This window comes from Heliangelus exortis, chromosome 1, assembly GCF_036169615.1.
Source record: "Heliangelus exortis chromosome 1, bHelExo1.hap1, whole genome shotgun sequence".
Classification (NCBI taxonomy): Eukaryota; Metazoa; Chordata; class Aves; order Apodiformes; family Trochilidae; genus Heliangelus; species Heliangelus exortis.
In genome coordinates, this window is record NC_092422.1 from 151,997,696 (window position 1) to 152,022,913 (window position 25,218).

The 25,218-nt window shown below is 36.9% G+C and overlaps 1 protein-coding gene across 20 annotated transcripts in view; it reads left to right on the top strand.

The window, feature by feature from the left end:
- Positions 1-25,218, top strand: part of PLEKHA5 (pleckstrin homology domain containing A5) — a 163,868-nt gene that overhangs the window by 75,633 nt on the left and 63,017 nt on the right. For all 20 annotated transcript variants that reach the window (XM_071733028.1, XM_071733040.1, XM_071733042.1 and 17 more), the window contains exons 4-5: positions 20,112-20,195; positions 21,131-21,251. In XM_071733028.1, the coding sequence (XP_071589129.1) occupies positions 20,112-20,195; positions 21,131-21,251 (205 nt within the window). The remainder of the gene's footprint in view (positions 1-20,111; positions 20,196-21,130; positions 21,252-25,218) is intronic.

Consider the following 25,218-nt stretch of genomic DNA (forward strand, 5'->3'; position numbering starts at 1 on the left):
TTATGATCTTCCTCGTGGTAAATAATTTCTAAAAAGTAGTGATTTATCTTGTGAATTTAGAACCTTTTGCTGCAAGATTTTTCTCTTCATAAGTCACAGATAATTTCACTAATGATAATGTCAAAAAATTTCAGGCCTCTTCTGTACTGAAAGGATTGCACTGCCCTGAGTCTGGTTGACTGCAGGCGGTCGTTCCCCCCCCACAGTCTCCCTGTTTGTTACTAACCAGCCCTAAATTACCATACTGGTGGTTCAGGCCTCTTAAAAATCTGTGGGCTGTCATATTCAGAGATGTGTGATGTTAAGTTGAAAATACAAAGATGATCTTAAGTGTTCATGATTTTAATATGAAAGATCTCTGTCTGTATTCTACTGTAAATTTTTGGATTTGTACAAGACCCCAGCCATCCCTGCAATTGCAGCTCTAGTTTTTACTTCTGCAGAAGTGAGCTTTGCATAACAGATAATTTATTCCTGCTGTTATTTTCCTTTTTGATTTATATTTTTAAAGTAGGGTGTTAATCCATGTGTTTCTTTCCAGTAGTAAAATTTCCCTCAGTACCTCTGCTACAATCACTCCTTCCCTTTCTGTAATGTTCTTCACAGTGTGTGTATCTTTACAGATTGCATTAGCAGTCTGGATGCATACATTTTTGGTATCAAAGCACACAAGGATTACATTTTTGCTGTTTATTTTCTTTTCATCCAGTTTCTCAGCCCTTTGTTTTCTCAACAGAAGTAGCCAAATGCTTTCTGAGATCTTAGAGTCCAGTGTGATTCCCTGTGACTGGAACAAGGCGTGCAGGATGAGGGGTGGTGGGGAAAATGTCGGGGTAGGAGGAGGTTAAGAGAGGGAGAAAGCTGACCCAGCTGAGGGCCACCATTCCTGTGTTCAGAACTTCTTGGCTGCCTTAGCTACAGAGGGGTGCCTCATGCCGTGGTGGTCTCTGCTCATTTTTGCTCTTCCCCTACAACTCAAGAAGTATTTTATGAATATTGCTGCAACAAATAAAAACTTTGCAGGTTGGAGCTAGATTAGAAGAGTCTATTAGGCAGCATTTGTTCTTTTTCATTTCATCTGACTGCAACATCTAACCCTGTGGAACAGCCATAAAAGTCTTTACTGTTAGCTCCTGTTACAACTTAATCCTGTTATTAAAAGTGTTTTGTCTTCCATCGTCCAGAGGTAGGGATTTTATTGGTAGAAGAGAGTGGATAATTCGGAGCTGCAGTAACATTTCAGAAGTATGTGACATCACTCCAGTATCAGCTTTCTCAGAGGCTACCAATCCTGACAGCTAAGTTGCTTTTTCTCTGGGTTAGGGTTGTGCAGTGCTCATTGGGGAGCAGCTTCCAAGAGGAAAGTGTTGTACCTCACAGCCTTAGGTGGTTTTTGTTGTTTGCGTGTCATGCTTTTGGTATAGAATGAATTTCCCCAGAGACTGGTGAGTAATTCTTATGTTTTTAACCACTGTTTATATTTAGACATAATGTCCTCCTTCCTTGGAAAAGCACTTTTTTTACTTTAAATAATTCACAATACATGCTAAGTAGCACATAGAATTTATAGCATTCAAGTTAGGATTTTAAACAGAAACCTTATTTTAGGTAGAAATTTAGTGTTTACTGGTTTATTACTTACTGTAACTGTGTATCACTTCCAAGATTTTTTTATTCAGACATGCTTGTCTACTAGATTACGTGTCTAAAAGATTGAATGTTGCAAGAATTTGAGCTTTTTTAATTAGCTTGCAACTCTGAATGTGGAGTATTCCTCAAATAGACACTTGTAAGTTACCTTATTTTACTATGCAGCTCATTCGGTAAAGTTAATAGATAATCATCTTTGAAATGTTATTTTTAGGGTTGTATATATATATATGTGGGGGGAGAGGGAACCAAATGGAGAAACAGATGCATTTCCAGTCAGTGTGTTTATCTGTATGTATATCATCTGCCAAGCTGTATCTTTATTTCTATATGAATGCCATGTATTGAGCTGCAAAATCTGTCAGCATAAAAATTATTTAGGGAAAAAAAAAAAACAACAGCCAACCCAAAAAAAAATGTATCTGGTTGTAGGCTAAGTATTAAATAACTGCAATACACTTAGTTTACACTTCATGGTAACTGTTTTCTCATTGCAGAAGAAATATAAAATACATTCCTTCTTTTCTCATCCCTAGCACTTGAAAGTCTAATTGTAAAAGTGCTGCAGTACTATGGCATTCAGAAATCTTGGCAGATTCCAATTTGCAGAGGGCTTTTAATTTAATATGCTGATAATCTTCCATATTATTGCTATAAAATTACAGCATGCACAGGGATGTATTTTGGAAGACAACCCCAGAGTTTTGCTGTGTCACTTTGGTTTTGGTTTCTTTTGGTATTTTCTTTAAGGATGACAAGTCCTGATGGATGAATATATGCAAAAATATATTAATTACCTGTCTGAGGATTCTGGGAAGTAGTGAAACTCATCTTGATAAAAGTTAGATATTGATTTCCAGCAGGATATCATCTCCAGACTGAATTTAGATTATCTGAATCAGAGCTGTAGGTAGCTTCGTGTATGTAATATGTTAACTTTCAGAAACCTGAGTTTAGGATAATTTTATTAATAACCCAACCAGCAATTTTTATGATGTAGTAGCGTGGTGAGGATATATTGCAGTCACAGAATTGATATCATATTTATGATTTATGTGATTTGGCAGAATGCTGTTAGCATAAATGTTCTTTTGTAGCTCTGACTCTTCATGTAGGTGGTTGGCTTCCAACCCAGAACTAAAAGAAATGAGCTCTGGGAAATATTTTTTTTTAATTTACATCATCGTGAATAGAGCTATTTTCTATGTCGTTATAGATTCCAAATAAATTTTAGTGTTGCATTTAGATAAATTTTAACATTTATTTGTAATGAGGTGTTTATCATACCTACTTTGCCTTTTTAAAAAAACTTTATAAGTTAAATTTAATTACCAGTTTTACTACTGTTTTCTTAAATGTAATTTGGGTTTATGTGAAATAGGTTTTTGTAGGCAGTTACATTAGACTGTCTTCAAAAATCTTTACAGTGTGTTATTCTCTTTGATATATGTAAACCATATTTAATGTGCTCTTAAATGGAGAAGGACAGAGAAGCTGTATTCAAAAATGAGGTTCTGGCAGCATTTGAGGTTAGGTGTCATATAAGTTGAAATAGATATTTTCCTGTTCTGTTTACTCAAATCCAGAATTGTGTATAAACTTCCAATATTCTGCCTTTCTTTTCCAAAAGAAAACATGCAGGTATACTTTTAAATTAATCAGTATAACTTACTATAATAATTTCTAGGGGAGAAAGGGGAGTGGAATAAGAAAGCCCATTTGTAAATATAGGTCTAAAGATATTTATTACATTTGTTCATACAATTTTTAATATGAAACTTTTTGGGTTTGTTGGTTAACTGAATAGAGCCATAGTGTATTTGAGTGGGGTGATGGCTGCAATTTTCCAGATACTTTTTCCTCCCTTTAGAAGTAACAGTGTTCCTCATGAGTTTCCCAATCTCTTTCAGGATTAGATTTTTTCAGAGCAGAAAAGGATGCAGTTAAACATGAGCAAGTTATTTTTTAAACCTTAAAGCATATCTTGATGGACAAGTGTTGCTACCTAATATAAGCTAAAGGATGTGTTTAAAGGCATATGAAACCAAGCCAAATGACTGAAAGAAACTTCTGGCTTTGCTTCTAAACTGAGCCAGTTGTATCAACCTGCCTGCTTTACTGTGGGGGAAGGGGCTGGGGATGGATGTTACATGTGTTTTTTCTGATTTTTCTTCTCCTTTTTTATGTAAATAATATGATCCCTAAAGGAACACAAACTCATCATTTAGTGTGATCTGTATTTTTCCTTATCTGCCTTTAGAAAGAAATTTCCTTCATTAAAAGAGTGAAAACTATCGTTCTGCCTGAAATTTTCAAAAGCTTGAACTGTGGTATTTATTTTGCAGGGGTGTAGAGAGGAAAGGGTGAATTTCTGATTTCATCTGAGCAGTGAAATAGTTTAGAGCAATGATCACTGAACAAGTTCTTTACCTCAAAATACCTTTTGCTTAATGAGGAAAAGTATGAACAGCATTCATGGCAAGGCATTACCACTTGTTCACACTTGCTTTTGGTGAAGCTGATGAATTTATTGTTTGGCTTTAACATTTTATTTGATTTGTCTGATACATTAAAGTGTTTTCATCTTAGAGATTGATTTGGTTTTGTTTTTTTTCAAAACACTGAAAATGCTTATTTTTTGAAGATCATCTTTGCTTCTCTCAATTACATTCTATAGGATCAAACTTTTAGCTTAGCATTAAATCATTCAAAACTTCATCACGTATCATTGCCAATCATTTTCAAGGTTGGAACTATCCAAGCAAAGGAGAAAATAATTTACCTGAAGTTTATCTACCAATATGAAAAGCATAAAGCAGGTTGAATTATTTGATTTGGATGTCTTTTGCCTCAATTATCATCAGAGAAAGGGTTTGAAGAGGGAAGAGACCATGCCAAGCTTTTTTGCTGATTTGTCACTGGCAGAGCATTTACAGACTCCCTGCCCAAGGCAAGCAGGGAACAAGAGCAAATGGAGTGTTGGCACACCCTGTCAAACTTCCCAGCTTAAGGCAATAATGGGGCCAAACTCCCTACATTCACACTTGATGGGAGAGTTATTCAAGTGGCATTTTGGTTTAGACATGAAGACTTACTTTTGTGCCATTTTTCATGTGCAATGAGAAATTGCTGGTTAATTGTCTTTTTTCCCCTGCCCCAGCCTTCCCTTGTGAAATCCCCAACCCTTACTTTGGGACACTCAAATGGGATAGAAGGAGAACTGATATTACAAATAGTAGTTAATTCTACCAAGTGAAGACCTGGGTTATGGAGCTGTTGTCTTTAAAGTTGGTGTTGCTTTGTGATCTTTCTATTCTTAGTGGTCAGTCCTAAACATGATAGAGAAAGATTTGCCAAGGCCATGTATTCAGATTACTTTTAGAATTACTATTATTATTATTGTAATCTCCACCATTAATGAGTAGCATTATTGTATGTACAAGCTCTAGACAGCAGCTCATGACCATGTTGGTCAGAGCAGGCATGTGCAACAGGAAGGCTGATACGGCATTAGAGCTGGTCTGTGATATCTGTTCTATTATCTACAGTGTTTCTGAATCTCTAGTAGATACCAGGAATCAAGATTTAAAGCAAATAAACAAATTAGCAACATGGTTTTCTGCCTGGAAGGACCAAAGGTCTTTTTAGTGCAACAGTTAGGGTGTTACTTTTTCTCTTTCTACCAATGATGAAGTTTTGTGCTACTATACACCTGGTGGCCATAACTATATTTTTAACCCCCCCTATTTCATAGCTAGCAGAAGAGTTATGTCAGAAGGTACATACTATGCTGAACACTATTTAGTAGCTGGGGATCTGTGAAAATTCTTCATAGCATAGTTACTTCATAGGTCTGGAATATTTCTAAAATTTGTGATTCTGGAAATGTCTATAAGGTGAGAAATATTGTAAAAACAATTTTTTGTACAAATGCTCTATTTTATAGTCTTGAAATGTATCCTAAAATCTGTTTTTCTGATAGAATGTGTGATCCAAAAAGAAAAAAATGAGGGAAAGAATTTTCGCTTTGGGGTTTTGTATGAAAATGTATGAAAATCTTTTCCTTATGTTCATGTTTTCTAGTGGTAAAAGAAAAAATGAGTAATTCTCCATATGGTAAATTGCAGTTAATTTATCTTCTTGGGTATGGTTTTACTAGTCCTTTAAAATTTTTTATAAGGCCAGATTCAACATAAGAAAAACAAGCAAATAAAGTTCTGAAAGAAGTTGATAAAATTGTTGCCACCCAGTACAGAAGGTGGTACTGGATTTTCATAGTGAAAAAATTGATTTAAATTACTTTGACGTTGAGGGTTGTTTTCATTTAGTGGTCAGGATGAACCAAAACCCAGAAAACAGAATTGCTGTTACTTCTTCTTCCACCCTTTAGGGGAAGTTAAAAGGGGAATAACAAGAGAGACTTCACAGTTGGAAGTTAAAACTAGAATAGGTTAACTACTAGAACAGGGAAGGGATAGTAACACGTGGGAATATAATGAAAAATAGACACACATACAAAACCCCAATTTCAGTGGTTGCTGATATCAGTGTCTGAAAGACCCTACTGTCAGAGCCAGCCTTTCCCTCAGGAAAAGGGAGCAGGACTCTTCTCAGCAACTGGTGGGTTTGGATCCTGCAGAACATTTGGCAATGTGGAGACAAAGAGCACAGGTCTGACTTTAAGATGTCCAGCAGACTAGCCAAGGGAGAAAGGAAGGAAGAAGACAGCAAGAAGACGTGGACTTTCCTTCCCTCCTGGCTTTTATAGGGTGTGGCAGGAGATGGGAGGCAGTACTGACCCCTCTCCGTTCTGTCCCCTGGGGTCCTAAACAACACCCTCTCTCTAGGTCCTCATATTGATACTGTAAAGTTTGCCAGGGCCTGCTCAAACCATCACCAAAGTGATGTGTGCCATTCAAGTGTTCACTTTTCCCAACTTCTTCATAGAATCATAGAGTGGGTTGGTTTGAAAGGGACCTTAAAGATCATCCAGTTCCAACCCCCTGCATGGCCAGGGACACCTCCCACCAGACCAGGTTGCTCAAGGCCCCATCCAGCCTGGTCTTTAACACTTCCAGGGATGGGGGAGCCACAACTTCCTTGGGTAACCTGTGCCAGTGTCTCACCACCCTCAAATTAAAGAATTTATTCCTAATGCCTAACCTAAATCTCCTCTCTTCAAGTTTTCAACCATTCCCGCTTGTGCTCCATGTAAAAAGCCCTACCCCAGCTTTCTTGTAGGCCCCCTTCAGATACTGGAAGGTTGGTATAAGGTCACCTCAGAGCCTCCTTTTCTCTGGGCTGAACAACCCCAACATCTTTAGCCTGGCTTCACACGGGAGGTGCTCCAGACCTCTGATCATTTTAGTGTCACATTCCAAGAGCTCTATGTCCTTCTTGCTCTGACACAAATGAAATAAACTGGTTTGTCACTTTGATATAAGGTGTTTCTTTATGAAATAAGTCTTCACAAGGATTTTCTCTCACTACCATGTAGTTACACTCTCAGAAACAGCTAGTACAGCTCTGTTGTTAAAAACATCACTTTTGCCAGCTTGTAGCTGAGGTTGTATTTACAGCAATCCAATAATCAGCTGTTGTCAAGAAGGCCAGTTCCGTGTCCCCTCGCTGCATCCTGTGCTGTGAGCCTGCAGGAAACTTAGTGTCATGAAAAAAAAAATAAATTCATTTTCAGTTGCATCAACTGAATCACTGTTTGACTGCATGAACCCTGGTGCCAGCATGAGAGCGGGGAGTGAAGTGGGCTAGGGGTGGCTAAGCCATTCTCTCAAAGTAGTTGTAAAAGTCAGTAAAAATCCCAAGATCTGGATTTAAGCAGAAGCCACGGACCTGCAGACAGAGCATACCTGCAGAGGTGGCAGCTGTCACAGTTTGGGTGGGACAGACAAATGGACCCCCAGTACAACAGCCATGTACATACCTACCTTACTATGGCACTGAAGCCTATGGAGGTTCTGCTCCAGTTGTAGGCTCTTATATTAATTTCAGTGGTTTGTGGCAGGTGTTCGAGTGTGTGTGTGCTTCACATCAGGAATTTCTAGCATCTGAGATTAAAATTCAAGAAGTTGTCACCAATGCTGTTAGCATTTTATTACTCAATATGTGAGAGAGCAGCCTACCAGAATTGGCCAAAGATGGATTGCATGTAGACTTTTTGAATGTCATGTCACAATTCCAGCAGTCCAGAGTCTCACAACAGCTTGGAAAAAATCTACCTGTGAAATAAAACAGCCCCCAGCTTCTGGCTCTTGCTGAGGTATGAATTTAATGCAGCAAAATGCTGGCAAGGTCATCAGGGTCATCACATCTATTCTAGAGGAGGTATTCTCCTGCAGTTAACCTGTGATTTTAATTGGAAGAGACAACCTGGTGTGCCATTTTCTGGGGGTGTATGTGTTGCTGGGTCACAAATAGTTTTCAATAGAAATTTCATGTTATTTCAGTTATGTTGTTGGATAAGGACACAGTTTTGAGTGTCAGGATATAAAACTAAGAGACTCAATTATAATAATTTTTGCTATGCATGTTTCCTGCTTAACCGTCAAATCTGATCCCAGTTAATTTTGTAAGTATTCTGTAGTTTTTCCTTTGCATTTATAAGAGAACTGGACAGTGCAGAACAATATGTGTAGGTGTTGAAATTGAAGATGTGAAAATACAAGGGAAGACAGTGAAGAAATACTTTTCTGAAGTGGAAATTTCCAAACCTCTAGAGCCAATGGTTTGATTAAATGAGAGCAACAGGCATCAAAGTGATTTTGCATGCAAGCACTGGGTAGTAGATGTAAACTCTTGATCAGATGAGGTACTAAAATTTCATTTGGTCAATTGAATAATGATGCAGTCTACTACCCAAATGACCTTTTTCTTATGGTATTTGTTTGGCCAATTCATCATTTGAAATACCTGACTTTATGCTTTAAAACACATTCTAAAAAAAATAGTTTCATCAGTAGACTGCAGCCATTTTCTAGGAAAAAAATGCCTTAAAATATCCCATTTGTGTTCACCAATCATACAGATTTTTTTTTTTATTTAAGAAGACCAAATTGCTTAAACCTACAGAAAAAGGTTATTGTAGTTACTCTTCATCTGTTCCACTTTGTTGCCTAATAATGAATGTGTTGCTTCAGTTGTCATAAATTGTTACTGCTACTTCAGCAGTCTGTCTAAATCGTGTTGCTAACTTATTTTGTAAAAAAATTAGCACTGAGATGGGAAAAAGTAGCTAAAACATTATGTAAAGAAATTAGTACCTAATCTTGCTGACTTTTTTTTTTTTTGATATTTTTTCAATAGGCTGGTTCTAAAATCGATGGATTTTATCACAATAATTTTTACTGAGAATAATCTTGACATGGAAGAATAATTGTAATTGCTTTCTCTTTCTTAGTATTCTTCTTTAAGTAGGCACTTTTGAGATCATGTGAGGGAAGATGTTTGAGGTAGAAGTTTCTGCACAGCTAGGAATTTTAAATATCAGATGAAGACATTAGATATCACAACCATAATGATGCTAACTTTTTCTCTGTGCATTCTGAAATAACAGGAAGATATTCCAGTGTCTGGAGCTCCTGCCACATATCTATAACAGTTTAAGAGAAAGCAAACCAGAACTGTATTTGAAAGAGAGTTCATTTTGGTTTTGATTTTTATCTTTCATGTACCTGGTAATCAACCTGTCACCTAACTCTGGACATTTTCATTTCAGCCATTGCCTCTATATGATTCCACTTTGATTTTCTGCCCAGTAACAGAAGGAGCTCACCAATCTTCATCCTGCTTAATTTTTAGAAATACTTGAAGCTAGCAAGATGAGTAGTAGGGAATGATGAATTTAAAACCAGAGAAAGAGAACTGTGGCCTCTTTACATTTAGATCAGTTCTCAAGGTTTCTTACAAGCCTGATTGGTGTCCACATCTGTAGGTAAAAATGTTATATCTGCACTGGGATCTTTCATCTGAAATATGAGGAAATGAAACCATGTGCAAATGTGATCATTAAGTTTGGACATTTCAAGAAAACAATGTAGTGGGGGGGTTTAAAGGATGCAAATGTGCAGAGAAAATCCTATGATAATTTCTGACCTACTTGTATTTTCAAAGAAACCCCAAACCAAGTTTATTTGTTGCTAAGGTTTCGGTCTTTTTAAGCTTTCTTAAGCAACTCACTGCTATTATTCTAAGGCAACAAAAATCTTCTGAAATGATGAGCTCCTGAAGCTGAACCCAAATGAACTGAAAGCTGAGTGAGACTGAGCTGTGCCCTCAGACCTTGGAGATGGCAGCTGACACTTCCAGCATTCCAGTTCAGCAACACACTTTGTACCCTGTGTGTCTCTGTACTTGAACTCCACGTCATAAGCAATGAATATTTTTAATAGACTTAGTAGTCTTTTGTCTGAGATGAATGCAGGCCCACACATGGTGTAAGCTTCAATTAATTATCCTCTGGGGTCTGGTGCACATATTTGCATATGCATCATCAGTGGACCACCAGGATTATTCAATTAAATCCTTGTAATGGTCTTAGGAAGGCCAGTGATTAAAGTGTTAATGATGACTGTTCGTTTATAAAATAATTATTTTTTTATAAATTTCAGTGTCTGCACTTATTTCTTGCAGATTAGAATCGACTCTGAGAGAAAACCTGAAATAAAGGGTGTGTCTCAATTGGAACCACAATTAAAACTGATACACAGTTAAGCTGCATATCAGCTGCTTTCCTCTGTCAAATTGTTGAAATAAGTGTTTTTAAGCATTTTCCAGTGGTAATGTATTTACTTTGCAGAAACTTGCCAGACCATTTTTCCTCTCCCAGAGAATGAGGAAGTGTCTAGTTGTGACCTAGCATATTCTGATAAGTGTTTGATAAGCATGGGTTTATTTTTAAAAGTTTTACTGGGCTATTAGTAGAAGTGTGTTGTTATTCAGTAATAATGGCTGTTTACTAGAGATGTGATTGTGGAAGTATTCCAGCTTCTAAGGCATTGGGAAAGTGATCAAAAAATAGTGTAATTCATGTAGATGTATCTGAAGACAGTCTTATGTTAATTTTGCAACCTTGACTAAGAAAGAAAGGGATTTGCTTCCTAGGCAGTCAGTACTGTGGTTCACATAATCATTACAAAAAACCCAAACAAACAAATCGGAGTAATCATAAATAATAGCAGATGGGATAAGGGGAAGATACCCCTCGAAATATGTCTGAAGGTAGAAAAGTTGTAAGAGAAATAAGGTGTTTAACTACTTCTGTTAATGCATACCAGATTTTGATCATAATGTGCTTAGCTAGATTTGTGAACCCAACACAGTGTGATTTCACCAAATGTCTCTTGAAAGTCTGCTGATGCATTTGAGGTACTAATTAACTGAAATTACCTTGTTGTTATGGGGGGTTTTAACATATTGCATTTGTAACTCAGTAGAATCAAACAGCTTTACTTGTTTGTAGTTCTACAGTAGTTTAATTGAAAAATTGTCTTGTGCTGTAACTCTTTGCACTGTTTCTCTGAAGGCTGTCACTGCTGTAAGTAGTTTCAGACTAAACTAATCAAGACTCTTGCATTACACAGGAGTTGAAAAAAAATACTAAGCAGGTTCTACCTTTTAACAAACCCAAAAGCAGTCTTGAGTGAAGATAATTGACAGTTGAGATCTAAGGAGCCAACAGTAGAAGCAAAGTAGAACGTCAGTTTTGAGATAATGGGAAGCCACAAAATTGGGGTTATTTCAGTAGTAGGTAATTAGATGCTATTATTGAAGAGTGGAAAGAAGGCGTAATAGTGAAAGCACTGAAATCATTGAACAAAAAGAGTGGAAGGCTGGGGAAGGAACTACATGCACACTTAATAATTTTGTGATCTGCTGGTTTGTTAACTGGGAAAGAGGAAGAGGCAGAGACAAGGCCCTTAAGTGCTAAATATTGAGAATAGGAGGGTCATGCAGTAGGTGATGAATATATATTCATAGTGTGCTCTTTTTTTTACAGCTTAAGCAAAAAAACCCCAAACAAACCCCAAAAACCAAAATATCACCAACCCCTCCACAACATTGTGAAAACTGAGATAAAAGAAATTTGATACATAATCTATGTGGAGGAAACAGATCACTAATAAAAAAACTATAAACAGGAGAAAACTATAATGATTTACTAAATACCTAGATTTTATGAAGGGCAATTGCTGGCTGTTCCAAAATGCTTGTTCTGTATCCAAGTTGCTCCAAACTGGCTGAAAAAAACCTGAGGTGAATGGCTGCTTGTAGGTTTTATTTTATTCTTGTTAGCAAATGCACAGCTGTTTATGAATGAAGCCCAAAGTTTTTTTCTCTTTTTTCCTCTCTTACCTGATGACCAAATCCATTGAGATTCCTTTTGAATGTCAAGTGGAGAAGGTACTGGATTCAGTGACAGGACAGTCAAGGCTGTCAGTCCTCGAGAGGTGCAGAGAAGTGACAGATGCAGGCTCTTCAAGCTGAATTGAAATTAAAACATTGCAGCACAGCTTTGACTTTTTTCAGGGTATGCCAACTGGAGACATCTTGAAACCATGTGAGCTTGCAGAGAAGTCTGACCCAAGTCAGTCTTTAGTTGGAAGTAGTTTTGGCAGCAAGATTTTTTATTTGCATAGGCCATGTATGAATGCATTTTAAAATATGTATCTACATATGTAGGTAATGTACTTGCTTAATTTCTCTGCATTCACTTTTCTTGTAGTTATCTTTAGGAATTTCTTTTCAAAACATAATTATTGAAAAATGTGTAAAAATGTTGAAAGGAATTGTTTTTAGGTTTCTTTTGCAAAATATCTATAGATTTCATACAGTGAAATTGCAGCATAAGTCAAAGTTGCCTTTTGAGTTTGTCTATCACTCACTCGAGCGTATTTTGCTTCATGCTTCTAACTTTGTAGTAAATCACAAAGGCTAGGACTTGCAGAACTTAATTTAGTGATACGTGTTGGAGATAATTTTCTGTTGAGTAAGCTTTGAAAACATTGAAAGTTGGCATGCAGCTATCAAAGCATTTGCTAAAACCTTTTACTGAAACTGGTGCTTGGAGCTGTGGAGAGTGAGACAACCGAATTCTCTAATTTATTTGGTGTGATGAATTGCCCTGGGTGGTGTGGTACAATAGTGATCATGCTGTTACACAACCTGAAAGTGCTTTTGTCTCTTGTAAATTCAAGTCTGTTTTGCTTCCAATTCTGAAAACCTTTAACATCTATGTGTAAGGAAATATCAATTGGTGTTTCCTAATGAACTCATTTTGATGCAATGCAGCAGATATTAATCTGCTAATCTTGAGTGGTCCAGCTTCGGCAGCAAAGAGACCTTGTTCTTTGCATAGGAACTTTTGACTGTGGCTTTTTCTTTCTCTCTCCACGGGCTAGTGTTCACTTCTAACATCCTCTCCCCTCTTCAGGAGAGGCTGCAGTATTCCCCGTTTTGGGGAGGTGGTTTTTGGGCAGCATTAGCTGTCAGTTAGTCTTTGACAGGAAGAGGCAGTAGCAGCCAGACTGGAGCATCCTGTGCTGCTTCTGGGCCATAAGCTGCCTGCTGAACCATGTTACTCCAAATCCCATTTTTATTTAGAAAACAGATTGTGGGTTTTAACTGCAGAATTGTTATGTTACTCTAGTTCCTGGAGGCTTTCCAGGCAGTTAGCCATTAAGGGATGCTTCGTTTTCAACTATCAAATCTGAGACTTACAGATTGTTTTGCCTTCTAGCATCCACCTCACTATTTTCTCAAACTTATGTCAATTAGCAAACAATGTATTAGTGATTTTTACTACAGCCTGATACTTACAGAGTTGAAAATTATCTTCATCTGGAGTGTTATTGTCAAGGCACTTTAATAGAAACTGTGCCCAGAGTTTAAAATGTATGTAGTGAAATGTTATCTGAATTGATGACACTTGCTGGTTACATCTCACAGATAGCCACCCTTCTATTTAAAGGTGTGTGGCTTTTGTCACCTCTACTGAATCTCAGTATCTTAACTGAATTCCCAAATATGTAATTTGCAGAGTGAAAGGCATATTCTGGCAAAGCTTTGAGAAAACTGAAAACAGTAACACTTTTATTTCCTGAAAATGCAATGCTTGATTAGAAAGAACAGTTAATTGTTAAAAGTAACTTCTCAATCCACAATACAGTATATGCTATTTTAGAAAGTATTTCATCCTAGCATTTTGAAAGAATTTTTAATATTTGCTCTTAATTACAAAAACTTACACTTTTACATTGGAAGTATCTCATGAGAACATGTTAATCGTGTCTGCTCAAGTGACAAGGCTTTGTTTCTATGTTAATATTTTAATTGGAATATGAATAGTGTTTAGAGTGGTCCCATTGAAAGAAAAATGTAAAATTTCAGGGCAATAGTGCTTAATATTTTGGAAAATGCACATCAGTGATAAATTAGAAACTGGAGTACAGGCAGTTCTATAGAAGTATTCACATGCTTTTTCCATACAGCAGCAGCAAGTTTACCAAAACTTCTAAATCTGTAACTGAGGAGGGCTTAAAAGGAAGTCTACAGAATTGATGCTTTGCCTGACTAATTAAACTCATAGTAGACCAAAGTTGGCAGCAGCAAAGGTGTTGCATTGTCTGAGTTTTGCATTCACCTTCCTAAGTGTGTGCATGCACAAAGGACTTCTCCTTAGCAGCCTCTGTGGTGTTTTACAGGTCTGTCAGCATTTTGCTTTAAAACTTGCTCTGTCTCTTTACACCCTCTTTTACTCAGACTCCCTAATGTTAAGTTACCACACATATGTTTTCCAGTGGCAGAGACAGGCAGCCTGTTTTCCAAAGTTTTTGTTTGAAAAGCTTAATTGAAAAAAGCCTTGTAATTCTAGGGTACGATAGCACTGACAAAAAAGTGCTTGCCTTTGCTATTTACTGTGCAATGTGGCATTTCAGATTTAGTAAAATAGAAGAGCTGGTAGAGCCACAGACCACATCCTTGCTAACAGTTGTGTAGGGATTGCATTTACTTGACTTTTCCAAGTGTAGACAACTTTTTGTTAGATAAATGTAAGTTGTTGCACTTACTTCCATTAGAAATGAGACATTTTAACAGTAGAAAGCAGGCATACAAGGTAAAAATTGCTGATGTAATTTAATTTTTTATCCCCTACTTTAGGAATGAAATGCTTTGCAGAAGCAGAATAAAATTGGCCTAAACTTGTCTTATGATTGTCTCCATCTGAACCTTACCATTAAATGTCAGTGAAAAAATTTAACCTTAATGTAGAGAGGATTACTTTATTGCTGTAGTAACTTAGGTCTTCTTACCTCATCTGTAATATTTTTAAGTATTTTGTCACGAAACAGGTATGAAAAATGCATGAGACTGCTTGTCATAAGAAATATTTCTATGTACTCTGACTATATTTCTGATATATGGAGTCTGCATGTTGGTCTAATAGAGATTAGAAGGTCACACTGTGAATCTTATCTAAGACAATAAATATTAAGAGGCAGATACTTGGTGTAGTATTCTTCTGAAATGTGTTTTTGAGTGTTCACTTGTCAAAAGGAACAGTCTCTCTCTCAAAATTAAAGATATGGAGGCCTGTTGAAAGTTGTTTATGATTTTGTTTGTATTCTTTCAGTCAAGTAGAACTCAGCATTTGCTTTGATGGTCATGTTGAGAATGAGCAAATGAGAAGGCCCTAGCATTTAGGAAAACATAAATAAAGTCTACAAAGAAAGGGCATGATAGAAGCTTTGAAGTGGCATCTAGTTTTAATTTTAGTGGGAGAAAACCAGATGTGTCCTAGGGAGTTCTGGCCCAGCTTGGGTTTTTTGAGTGGGCAGGGAACTCTACCAAGTCATACAATGGAGAGACCCCAAATCAACAGTCCCCACCCTAGTACTTTGTTCTGTCTTGCCACTTCTGAGCTAACTGCTCTCTTGCAGAGGAAAGATGGTCTAACCCTTCATTTTTAATTGTGTCCATCCTCTTGTACATCTGCCCTACGTATCTGCCTTTTTTCCATGTATTGTTTGAGTTTATTCCCTGTCCAAGAAATCTCATTAAACATGAGAGCAATTTCAAAATGGCAAAACAGGACCAAGTCTGGAATTTGCTAATATTGTGGTGGTGTGTGTTAAATATTGGTGCACAGCATTTTTGGGCCAGTGGTCCTGTAAAACACAAGGCAAAATGAAAGCAAGCAGTCTTGCTTGTGTAGGGCTTCTGTTGACAAGTACTGCTCCTGGAATTGTGCATTCTTTTGTTACTTACAAATAGAGGAATATATTTAAATTATGTATTTGAGTACTCTTTTTTTAATAGCCCTTGGGTCACATTTCTCCATCAAAAAGATTGCTGTTGACTGTATGTTTAGTGAATAGATGAGAACTGCACAACTTTTTTTAACCTGTCTACAAAAATAAGTAAAATAATGCTGTCTTCTAAAGAGATTAAGGGTCTCAAGGGATGGAATGGAGGAAGACAGTGGTAAGGAGGCAAATAACATGAGTAAAATTCAAGGTTACTGTCAACTTCTAGCCTGAACAAGAAAAGCCCTGTTGCTCTCTAGGGCTTGTCCATGTGCCAAAGGTAATCTACCTGCTAAATGATGCCAAAGCTTGCGGTGTTCAGAGGAAAGGATTGCAAGGGAGAAGTTTAGAAACTTCAGGAGAAAAGAAATCAAGTTAAGTTGGTGCTTTTAAATTGGTATTAATTGTCTTGCACTGAAATAGCTAAAAATGGAACTAGTATTCACCATGCAATGAGTACAACCTAACTATGGATGCAAAAATTGTAAGGGTCAGTTATATCCTTCACTGTAAGTGCAGCAGTGTGTGTGTATAATTACATGTTTTCAAACCACATTTATATGAAAACCAGATAGGAGTGAGAAGGAAGAGGAGTCTTGTTTCCATATACCTCTGGTATGCTGTATCTCTGCACAAGCAAAAATTTACACACTGGCTTCTGTCTGCCTCTGCGAATCACTCTTTATCACATAATAAACTTAGAGACATAAATATGCAGAGTTGAAACTCTGAATTGCACACTGGAATTTGTAATACTCAATAAAATTTAAATTAGAGTTGTCAGCTTAATAAAACCCATCCAACCAAAAAACAAACAAACAAACAAAAAAACCCCAAAAAACCCAAAACAAAAACACCACTGAATTATCCAAACCAACCAACCAAAAAAAAAACAACCAACAAAAAAATCCCAACAAAAACCCAACAACTATTTTTGCTTTATTTCCCTTGAGATTTACTGGTGAGATATGTGTTATTACAAGAGTATGTGTGAACCCGGAAATTCGTGGATAACTAAACAAGTGTCTAAATCAGATGCTGAAAATTGGGAATACCAAATTATAGCCTGGTTTTAATGAAACTCTTCAGTCTGCAAGACTGACTTTAAAACAAATGCCTCAGCTGACTGTTATGTGGGAGGATTATGACAATAATTATTGTGCTATTCTACACCTTACGCAAGTATTTTGAGGAGTCTTGTCAAAATACCGGCTAAATTAATGCAAAAAATGCCAGACCTCAGATGAGTAATGAGTAAGTTTTCAAATGGATGTATTGAAAGTCTATTCATCCAGTTCAACATATTTACAGTTTTCACACTTCTTAGTTGTACAACCTGAATTTCCAGTGTTTGCTCATGAGATTTTACTTGGGTCTAAGCTGAAAAGAAAGAAAAGTTTGTTTTTTTTCCTTTGCCTTGCTTCTTGAGAATGAAGTGACTGTGAAGGTCTCTCAAGTGCTAGAAAGAAAGTGCTGTAAATCCCATAGGAGTGTATTCCATGTCTACAGTTTTTCTGTGTGTCTTATGTCAGCTACGCCTCTGCACATCTCAACATCAGTCTGAGCTAAGTAGGGAAAACTGTATTTTGTCCAAAAACGTTTTGATGTTTTTGGCATACTGACTTGATACATGACTCAAGCCTGAAACAAAATATTCTTGAACAGGTTTTTGTCAGTACTTCCTTTTCTCTCTTCTTTTCCTCCCTGTTCCTGCTTTTTCTTCCTGGTTTTGTATGACCTCCCCTTGGCAATCCTTGAGTGTGGCTTCTCCCTGTGTCAGTGTGAAATGGATGTACTCATAAAAAGGATGGAATGTGCCTCTTCTGTAATGTTTCTTACTGTTAATGGTCCTCACTCAGAAACCATGATCCATTTATTCCCACATGTCTCGATGTCAGCTGATAAGAAGTTGTCAGGGTTTAATGTGAACAAGGTGGCAATATTTTGGCAAAGTTTGTAGGGTGCTAGGTCATCTCCATAATTAATTATTTTTCATTGTGGTGTGAGAGTTTCTTAAATGTCAAAGGAAACAAAGTTTTTGTAAGTGAAAAAAAAAAAAAAAGAAGAATCACAACAAAATCTGCATGTTTCCTCAGAATATTTTGATTTTTAATTCTCTTCAGTCTGGGCCATTTTCACTTGAAAGTCATTGTAAGACCATGGCAAGTTGAAATGGCACAGGCACGCTCAGGTCAGCTTTTTTCTGTCCCCTCATTGCGATGGATTCATTTCTGCAAAAGCAGCTTTTTTAGAAGCTAAATTCTGTTGAATTTAGTGGGAAGATAAAGTACCAGCATTTTCTAGTTCATTTGTTACGTTCCATTACACATCTATCCATTAGGTAGTAGCAGGCTTTTGAAATCCCAGTGAAGAATGTGCAAAGAATTGGGCTATCTCTAACCTTGCGCTTTAGGTTTGTGCAGATTTATCCAACTATACACTGGTCATGAACATAGTATGAATATTTTATTAGGCTTTTGTTTTCAGGTAAGTTTTTATTAGTAATGCTCCGTGACTTCAAAATGGTAAAGTCTTGGTGGTTTTAAAAAGCAGGGAGGGGTAGAGAGCATAAAATTAGTGAGATGAGCTGTGCTTCATAGTTTTGGAAGCTTCAAAGATTAAATGAATAGGCAATAAAAGAATTGGGTGTTAGTAATAAAATGCTATTCAAAGCTGTTGTTGTTCTGCACCTCTTCTGCTATCTTGCAACTACATGTTTTTTTTTGGTTCAGGTTTGTTCTCTGTCCAAGAATATTTTTCAGGGCTAAACTTGTGATAAGAAAGGCATGGTATTATATTTCTGACATGAAGAAGATTATCATCACATATTCTTTGCAACAACAAATACTATCAAATGGAATTATTTTCTTCATGATTTACAGTGCTTATTTCTGATATATTTTTCTGATTGTAAATATTATTTAAAGTCTTAAAACCAGAAGAGCTGAGTTTGTTTTCCAGCATGTGGGTTATATCCAAATAATGCATCTCTGTTATATACCCAGCACCTTTCTCAGTCTGAATTCTGTTTGTATGCTTTCTAATCCCTGAACCAGGTTTGAATTTCATAGGTTCAGCTTTCCTGCTCTCTTTCCTATGTTTTGGGGTCAGAGAGTGTTCAGGGGGGGATTGTTGCAATTCAGCCACCCTTGCCTCTCCTGGCTGCACAGTCTGACTGCTGTGCCAGACAGTGGCTCCATCCTCCCAGATGTGCTCATAGCTCAATGCACTGGGGTTTTGTTTCTGTTTTTTTGGTTTTTGCTGCTTGTTTTGGGGAGCAGAAAAGCTCCAGTCCAAAAAAGCTCCAGTCTTTCAGCTGATTGACATATCTGGTAGGCAGTAAAGGCAATTCCTCCTCTTCCATCCCCTCTAGGGCTGGAGGGCTCAAGTCAAGTCAAATCATTTCCTTCTTGAGTGGCAGCAGCTGATAGTTGATGAATTTTGGCAATTTCTTCCGAATAGTGGGAGCTGCAACACCTGCAATTCAGGGAAAGGAGATACTGCAAAGTGAGCATTTAGAGTGCTCCCAAGATCGCTGCAGGGGACTAGCACTCTGAATTAAAAAGTCACCAGCAAAAGTAGGGCTGTGATTGGGATGCATCACTCATGTTCTAATCACTGAATATTTATCTGTATTGGAGTTTTATATATTGGAATTTTCAACTAATAACTTCATGTTCTAAGCTCCTGGACAATTGGTTTTATGGTAGTGATATTTTATCCCTACAGAGCAGTTGTTTATGTCTTATATTTAAATTGTCCCTGTTTAGTTGAAATCCTATTTATGAATATATAAAGACTTAGAGAATTATCAGTGGTTGTACCTGAAATAGTAACAGTCTTACTGCTCAGGTTTTTGAAATCAAAGCCATTACCAAGCCAGTACTAATGTTTTCCATCTCTTTCCAGAATATTAGTACAGATGCTTTAATACAATACAATACTTACAATGCTTACAATATTTTATTCATTTATATATATATATATGCATTTGTGTGTACACATGCATCGTTACACGATGTAATGAAATATTTATAATGGTTTTCACTGAGCTGATATACTCATTGCACTGCATTTATATACTTCAGTTGGAAAATCAAAAAACTGCTGTCTAATAATTCTCCATCTCTCTCTATTCCACAGTCATAATGAACGAAAAGTAACCTGCAAACATCCAGTAACAGGACAGCCATCACAAGACAACTGTATTTTCGTTGTGAATGAACAGTAAGTGGCATCTGTTTCAATCTATAGAATGCATGGTTTAAAAATGTTAGTACTTAAGTGACATCCAGTGATTACAAATTGCAGTATTTTTTTGCCAAATCAGATTAAAATATGTAAAGTTTGGCTTGATTACTATATTTGAAAATAATATTAAATACTTAATACTAATTTTTAAGAGAAAAGCATGGCCCAGATTAGTTATATGTTAGAAGTGCACCTTAGTTATGCACTGTGTGAAATTTTTTTTCATCACTTCAACTATTTTTTAGTGTTAGCAAACAATCTGAATATTATATGAGAATGCAGAATAAATTTAAAATCACTTAGGAAATCACATCTTTAATCTGTCATGTTTTGTCTGATAGTTTCTCCTCAGTTGTTTCTTTTTCTTTGCCAATTGAGTTGCTTTCTGTATCATTGGATAACTTGGATTTTGGTATCTTTACATTAGTTTTGTAGCTGACAACAATATGAAAGCGTATACATGGAAGACATATCTGACCTCAAGATTTTATATGTGATTAGGTATTGGGTGTCCTATTTGCCACCATTGCTACAACATGGTATAGAGTGGCTGGATTTAAAACCATCCAAACTGCAATATGTGAAACTTCACAAAAATGCATGTTCTCACTGAAGTGATATAAAGCTGTATGGGGGCTTTGGAGGCCATTTCTTCCCCTTTCCATCTCACGTTCATACCTCTCCTTTTCTGTCCCTCCAACACCTGATGCTAATGGAGAAATCTTATTTTAAAAGAAAAAAAGTAATCTATAATCAATTTAAGTAGAGACCACAGTGCAGGTAACTTTTCAGTGAAGTGTGAATTGCTTTCAAATTGGAAAGGTAGGACAGAGGCTACATCTAGGGGTGCTTTGTAACAGCAGTTGGCACACACAGCATGTTCTGGTGCTATTACATATTCTTCTTTTCAGGACTGCTGCAGCAATGACATCTGAAGAAAAGAAGGAGCGACCAGTAAGCATGATATGTGAAGCAGCTAACTATAATCTCACATCAGATTATGCCACTCATCCAATGAGCCCTGTGGGCAGAGTAAGTCTTTATATCCAAATTAAATTAAAATCAATTAGTTGTGCCACAAGGTGCTTGACAGTGCATTGAAAAAGAGAAAGAAAGCCTCTGAATGGTTCATGGCATTTGGCTCTTGTTTAATTTGGAAGCTGAGGTGTCTGAAACAAATCAGCATTGCAGCTGTATTTTTTATCAATCAGGTATCTCGATCTTATGACTTGCACATACTTAAAATGTTTACAGAATCTGACCTTTCTAATCAGTGTGAAGGAGCAAATTCTTGGGTGACTGATGAGACATCTGGGTAAGCATTCTTATGGAAATTGCTCTATATGCAAAAAAGTGACTAGGCCTCTTCAAGTAAAATAGAGCATTGTCATTGTGTATAAAAAGTAATTACAAGAGACATAGAATATGATCCTGTACTAAAATTAAAGGGCAGATAACATCATTTGCTGTCATTGAATCAAAAGTCAAAGGCCTGGTTTCCTTCAAAAAACTTCCTGGAGGTTCCTAGACCACCAGAATTTGTGTGCAAATTTCTCCATTCACCTAGCTTCTCACAGGGTTAAGGTAAATGCCCAGATGTTTATTGAGGTGATGGATTCAGTTGTATCTACTTTAAGCTTATTGGATAAATCTGATAAAGCTATGGCATGCAGTTTTTCCATTTCAGACAACTTTCATAAAAGGAGTGCTCACTTGTTACAAAATTAAGAATTTCCTTAAATTTGCTGGGTAACACCTGTGATCAATGATGACAGACAAGAGATCTGTAATCTTTTCTACCCAGTAGTTAACATTTAAACAATAATAGAAAAAAAGCCCTGTACTTCTGCTAATCATTGAAAACTTTAATCCTGACAAATGCTTTTCAGCAGATTAATCCAGCCTGCAAGGAGAAATTAACCTTTGGAATGTGTTTTAACTAAGCAAATTCCTTAATTTCAGAAACTTAGATTGAAATAATTTGTTTTCCATGTGGTGCAGTAAGCATAGTGAAGTTTCTGTAAGAGCATTTTAGAAACCTGATTTTTTAATGGTTTACATGTCACTTCAAGCATGCAGAATTCCTGACCTACTTTAGAAAACTATTATTTAATGAGAAAAGTGTTGCTGGAAAAAACAAACAAACAAACATAAACAACCCACTCACAGATTAATTAAAAACAGTAACAAAATCCATCTCAACTTTCATCTGCTCATGTTTAAGTCCATGCAGGAAAGCCAGTATAAAGCAAAACCACCTGGAAGACCCCAGACAACAAGGAAAACAAACACAAACTCAGATAAGCCCTGGAGCAGCCAACCAAGCAAAAAATCCTAAGATAACTTGGCTTTAGAGTTGTAATAGTGACATAGATTGCAATAGAAAATTAATCAGAACTAACTTGGAAGCGTTCTCAGGCTAAATGTAGGAAAGCAAATAAAATTTAAGAGCACTGGCTTTACAAACATATATTGCACACTCCAGAAGGTAAAAGAGTCTCTTTAGCATGTTTGTTTCATAGTGTTCTAGAAAGAAAATTGAAATTGTTATGGCCTAGTTATTGTCATTTCCTTACTTTCATTGATGGATGGCACTTTAGTTTCCTGAGGAAATTATTGTATTTTGAGAAAATAGACTTTTGTTCTACTTTTCTTCTCTCTGTTCTAGTTATTTAAATGCACTTAAAGTCTTAATACGATTACTGTGACAGTTTTGAAATGTAAATTGGTCTAAATTACTGCAACTCTTAAATTACTTTTAAGAGTTCTGTTTTCAGGAGATGAATGCTTGCAAAGTAGAGCCACAGCTACATTAGTCAGCATACTGTGGTGGGTATTTAAGGCTAATGAGTTGAATTGGTTCTAAAGATACTGTATAGAAATCTTTCACTGGCTGTACCTGAATACAGCAACTGATTTTCCTCTGTTTTTGTTCCTGTCTCCCAGTGGCAGAACCTGATACTCTCAGCTGTCTTCAACCTTTGCATGTAATATGTAGAAGCTCAGTATATTGCAGCACAGTAAAATAGGAGTAAAATATTGGAAAGTAAATTACAGAGCAGAATTTGTGCCACACCTATTTTTTTAGATATTTCTCTTTTCAGAGATATCTCACAACACACCCAATATTGGAAGATAATCAGGAATGGAAGAAAAGTTTGTGGCACAACTGAAGTTTCAGACAGTTGAGGGGTATAAAAATAAGTTTTTACTTTCATTATTGTTAACTGATTCTGAATAGATATGGAACTCTGAGATGTTTGGTGGCACCAAGACTCTGGAGTCTAATGCTACTGCTGTCTAGAGGACATTATGAGTTGAAGCAATATCAGTCTTTCCCCAGTAAAAGTCTTATTTCTACTCCTCCTTTCCCATGATATTCATGAAGCTGGCCTAATCACACACTACAGCCCTGTTAAGTGATGCTTCTTCCCTATTAGCTTGAAGGCTATTTCTAAACTTGAAGCCACTAGCACAGACTTCTGACTGTGAAAAAGATCTGTGTAGGCTTGAGATTACTACAGAGATACAGATTTCTGTCTTCTTTTAAAAATGTTGAGAAGTTGGTCTTGTAATTGTCGTCTTTTTGCTTTTTTTTTTTTTCCCCACTGTCACTATTTAGACAAATACATGTCCTGAAATGCAAGGTATCAGCTTTTTAAAGTGTAAAGTCAGTCATACTACCCAGTCACCCTCCACAGTTCATCTTCCCTGCTCTTCATTGCTGTCCTGATTGTCAGCAGAACAAGGCTAACAATTTTCTCCCAGAAAGTGGAATGGAGTCTCAGCCCAGGACAGCTGCTGCAGTTCCTCATGTTTCCCTTACAGCTAGAATGTATCTCATTGCTTCTAAATATTGATCAGTTTGTTTATAGGTATTTTATACAGTGCTTAAGGTAGTCCAGCTTTAAGTGGCCAGTTCAAGAGTAGCCATACATGTCTTCTCAGGATCCAGGTTAGCTAGAAATATTGCAGTAAGTCATGATATAAATTAACAAATAGTGAACAGGAGTAATATGCAAGGAGTATTTGTGTTCAGGGTTGAACACCTGTACTATGTTTTCAGGATTTGTATTCAGAGCAGCCCAGTACTGCTTGGCCATCTTACATTAGAGTTTTATCTAAAATAAACCCAGTTTGCTTTACTGTGCAAAGCAAAGCACAGTAAGAATGAATGACTGGGAGATTTGCTTTGAGAGCAACCTCCTGGACAGTCTCAGCAAAAGTGCTGAGGTAGAAACCCACTCAGCTCATGGAAAGCTGCAACATTAAAAGGCACTGAAATTGCCTATAGAATCCAGGAGGCAGCAAAATGTTGGTTTGTGGTTTGGAAGATAATGTAAGCCTTGAAGACTGGAAATATTTTTAAACAGAAGTTGAAAGTAACAAAGATTTAGATTTTCATTCTTTGAGCTCACACGCAAAAAAATTTCCTTATCAGCAAGTTTTTCAATCTATGCTTTTCAAATACAGATTCAGTAAATTTAGGGTTAATTACTTTTGTGCTAGTTCTGAAACTGGTGAAGAAGCCTCATGTGAATGCTGTGAGCTCCACCAGCTAAGCAGAGGGAGGAGCAGCTTGGAGTCACAAAATGGGCAGCCCCAAATACTGATTGTTCTGTTGCCCAGAGTTCAAAATCCTGCCAGTGTTTGTTTTCTTCAGGTTTGGGAAATAGTGCTTTTTTTCTCAGTACTGGGACTGTGCAGGGCCCCTCCTGTAGGTTCTGGTTTTGTAGGTGTAACAGTTGCTGGGACCATTCCTTAGACCAGGCCAGATGGTATCAGATCTAACTATACATTTGCTAACTCTCCTACCTTCTACACCTTCCAGCAAGTGGTTAAGAGTTGAACTTTTCACTATCCTACTTTTCTCTTTGCTTTCTCCAGAAGCTGGAGCTGTGCAATGCATCTTATATTTTTAATGCCGTGGGCTAAAAAGTAGTTGAACCCTTCAGTTCTTAATTTATCCTTTCTTCCTGTTTCCCCAGCTTGAGATATA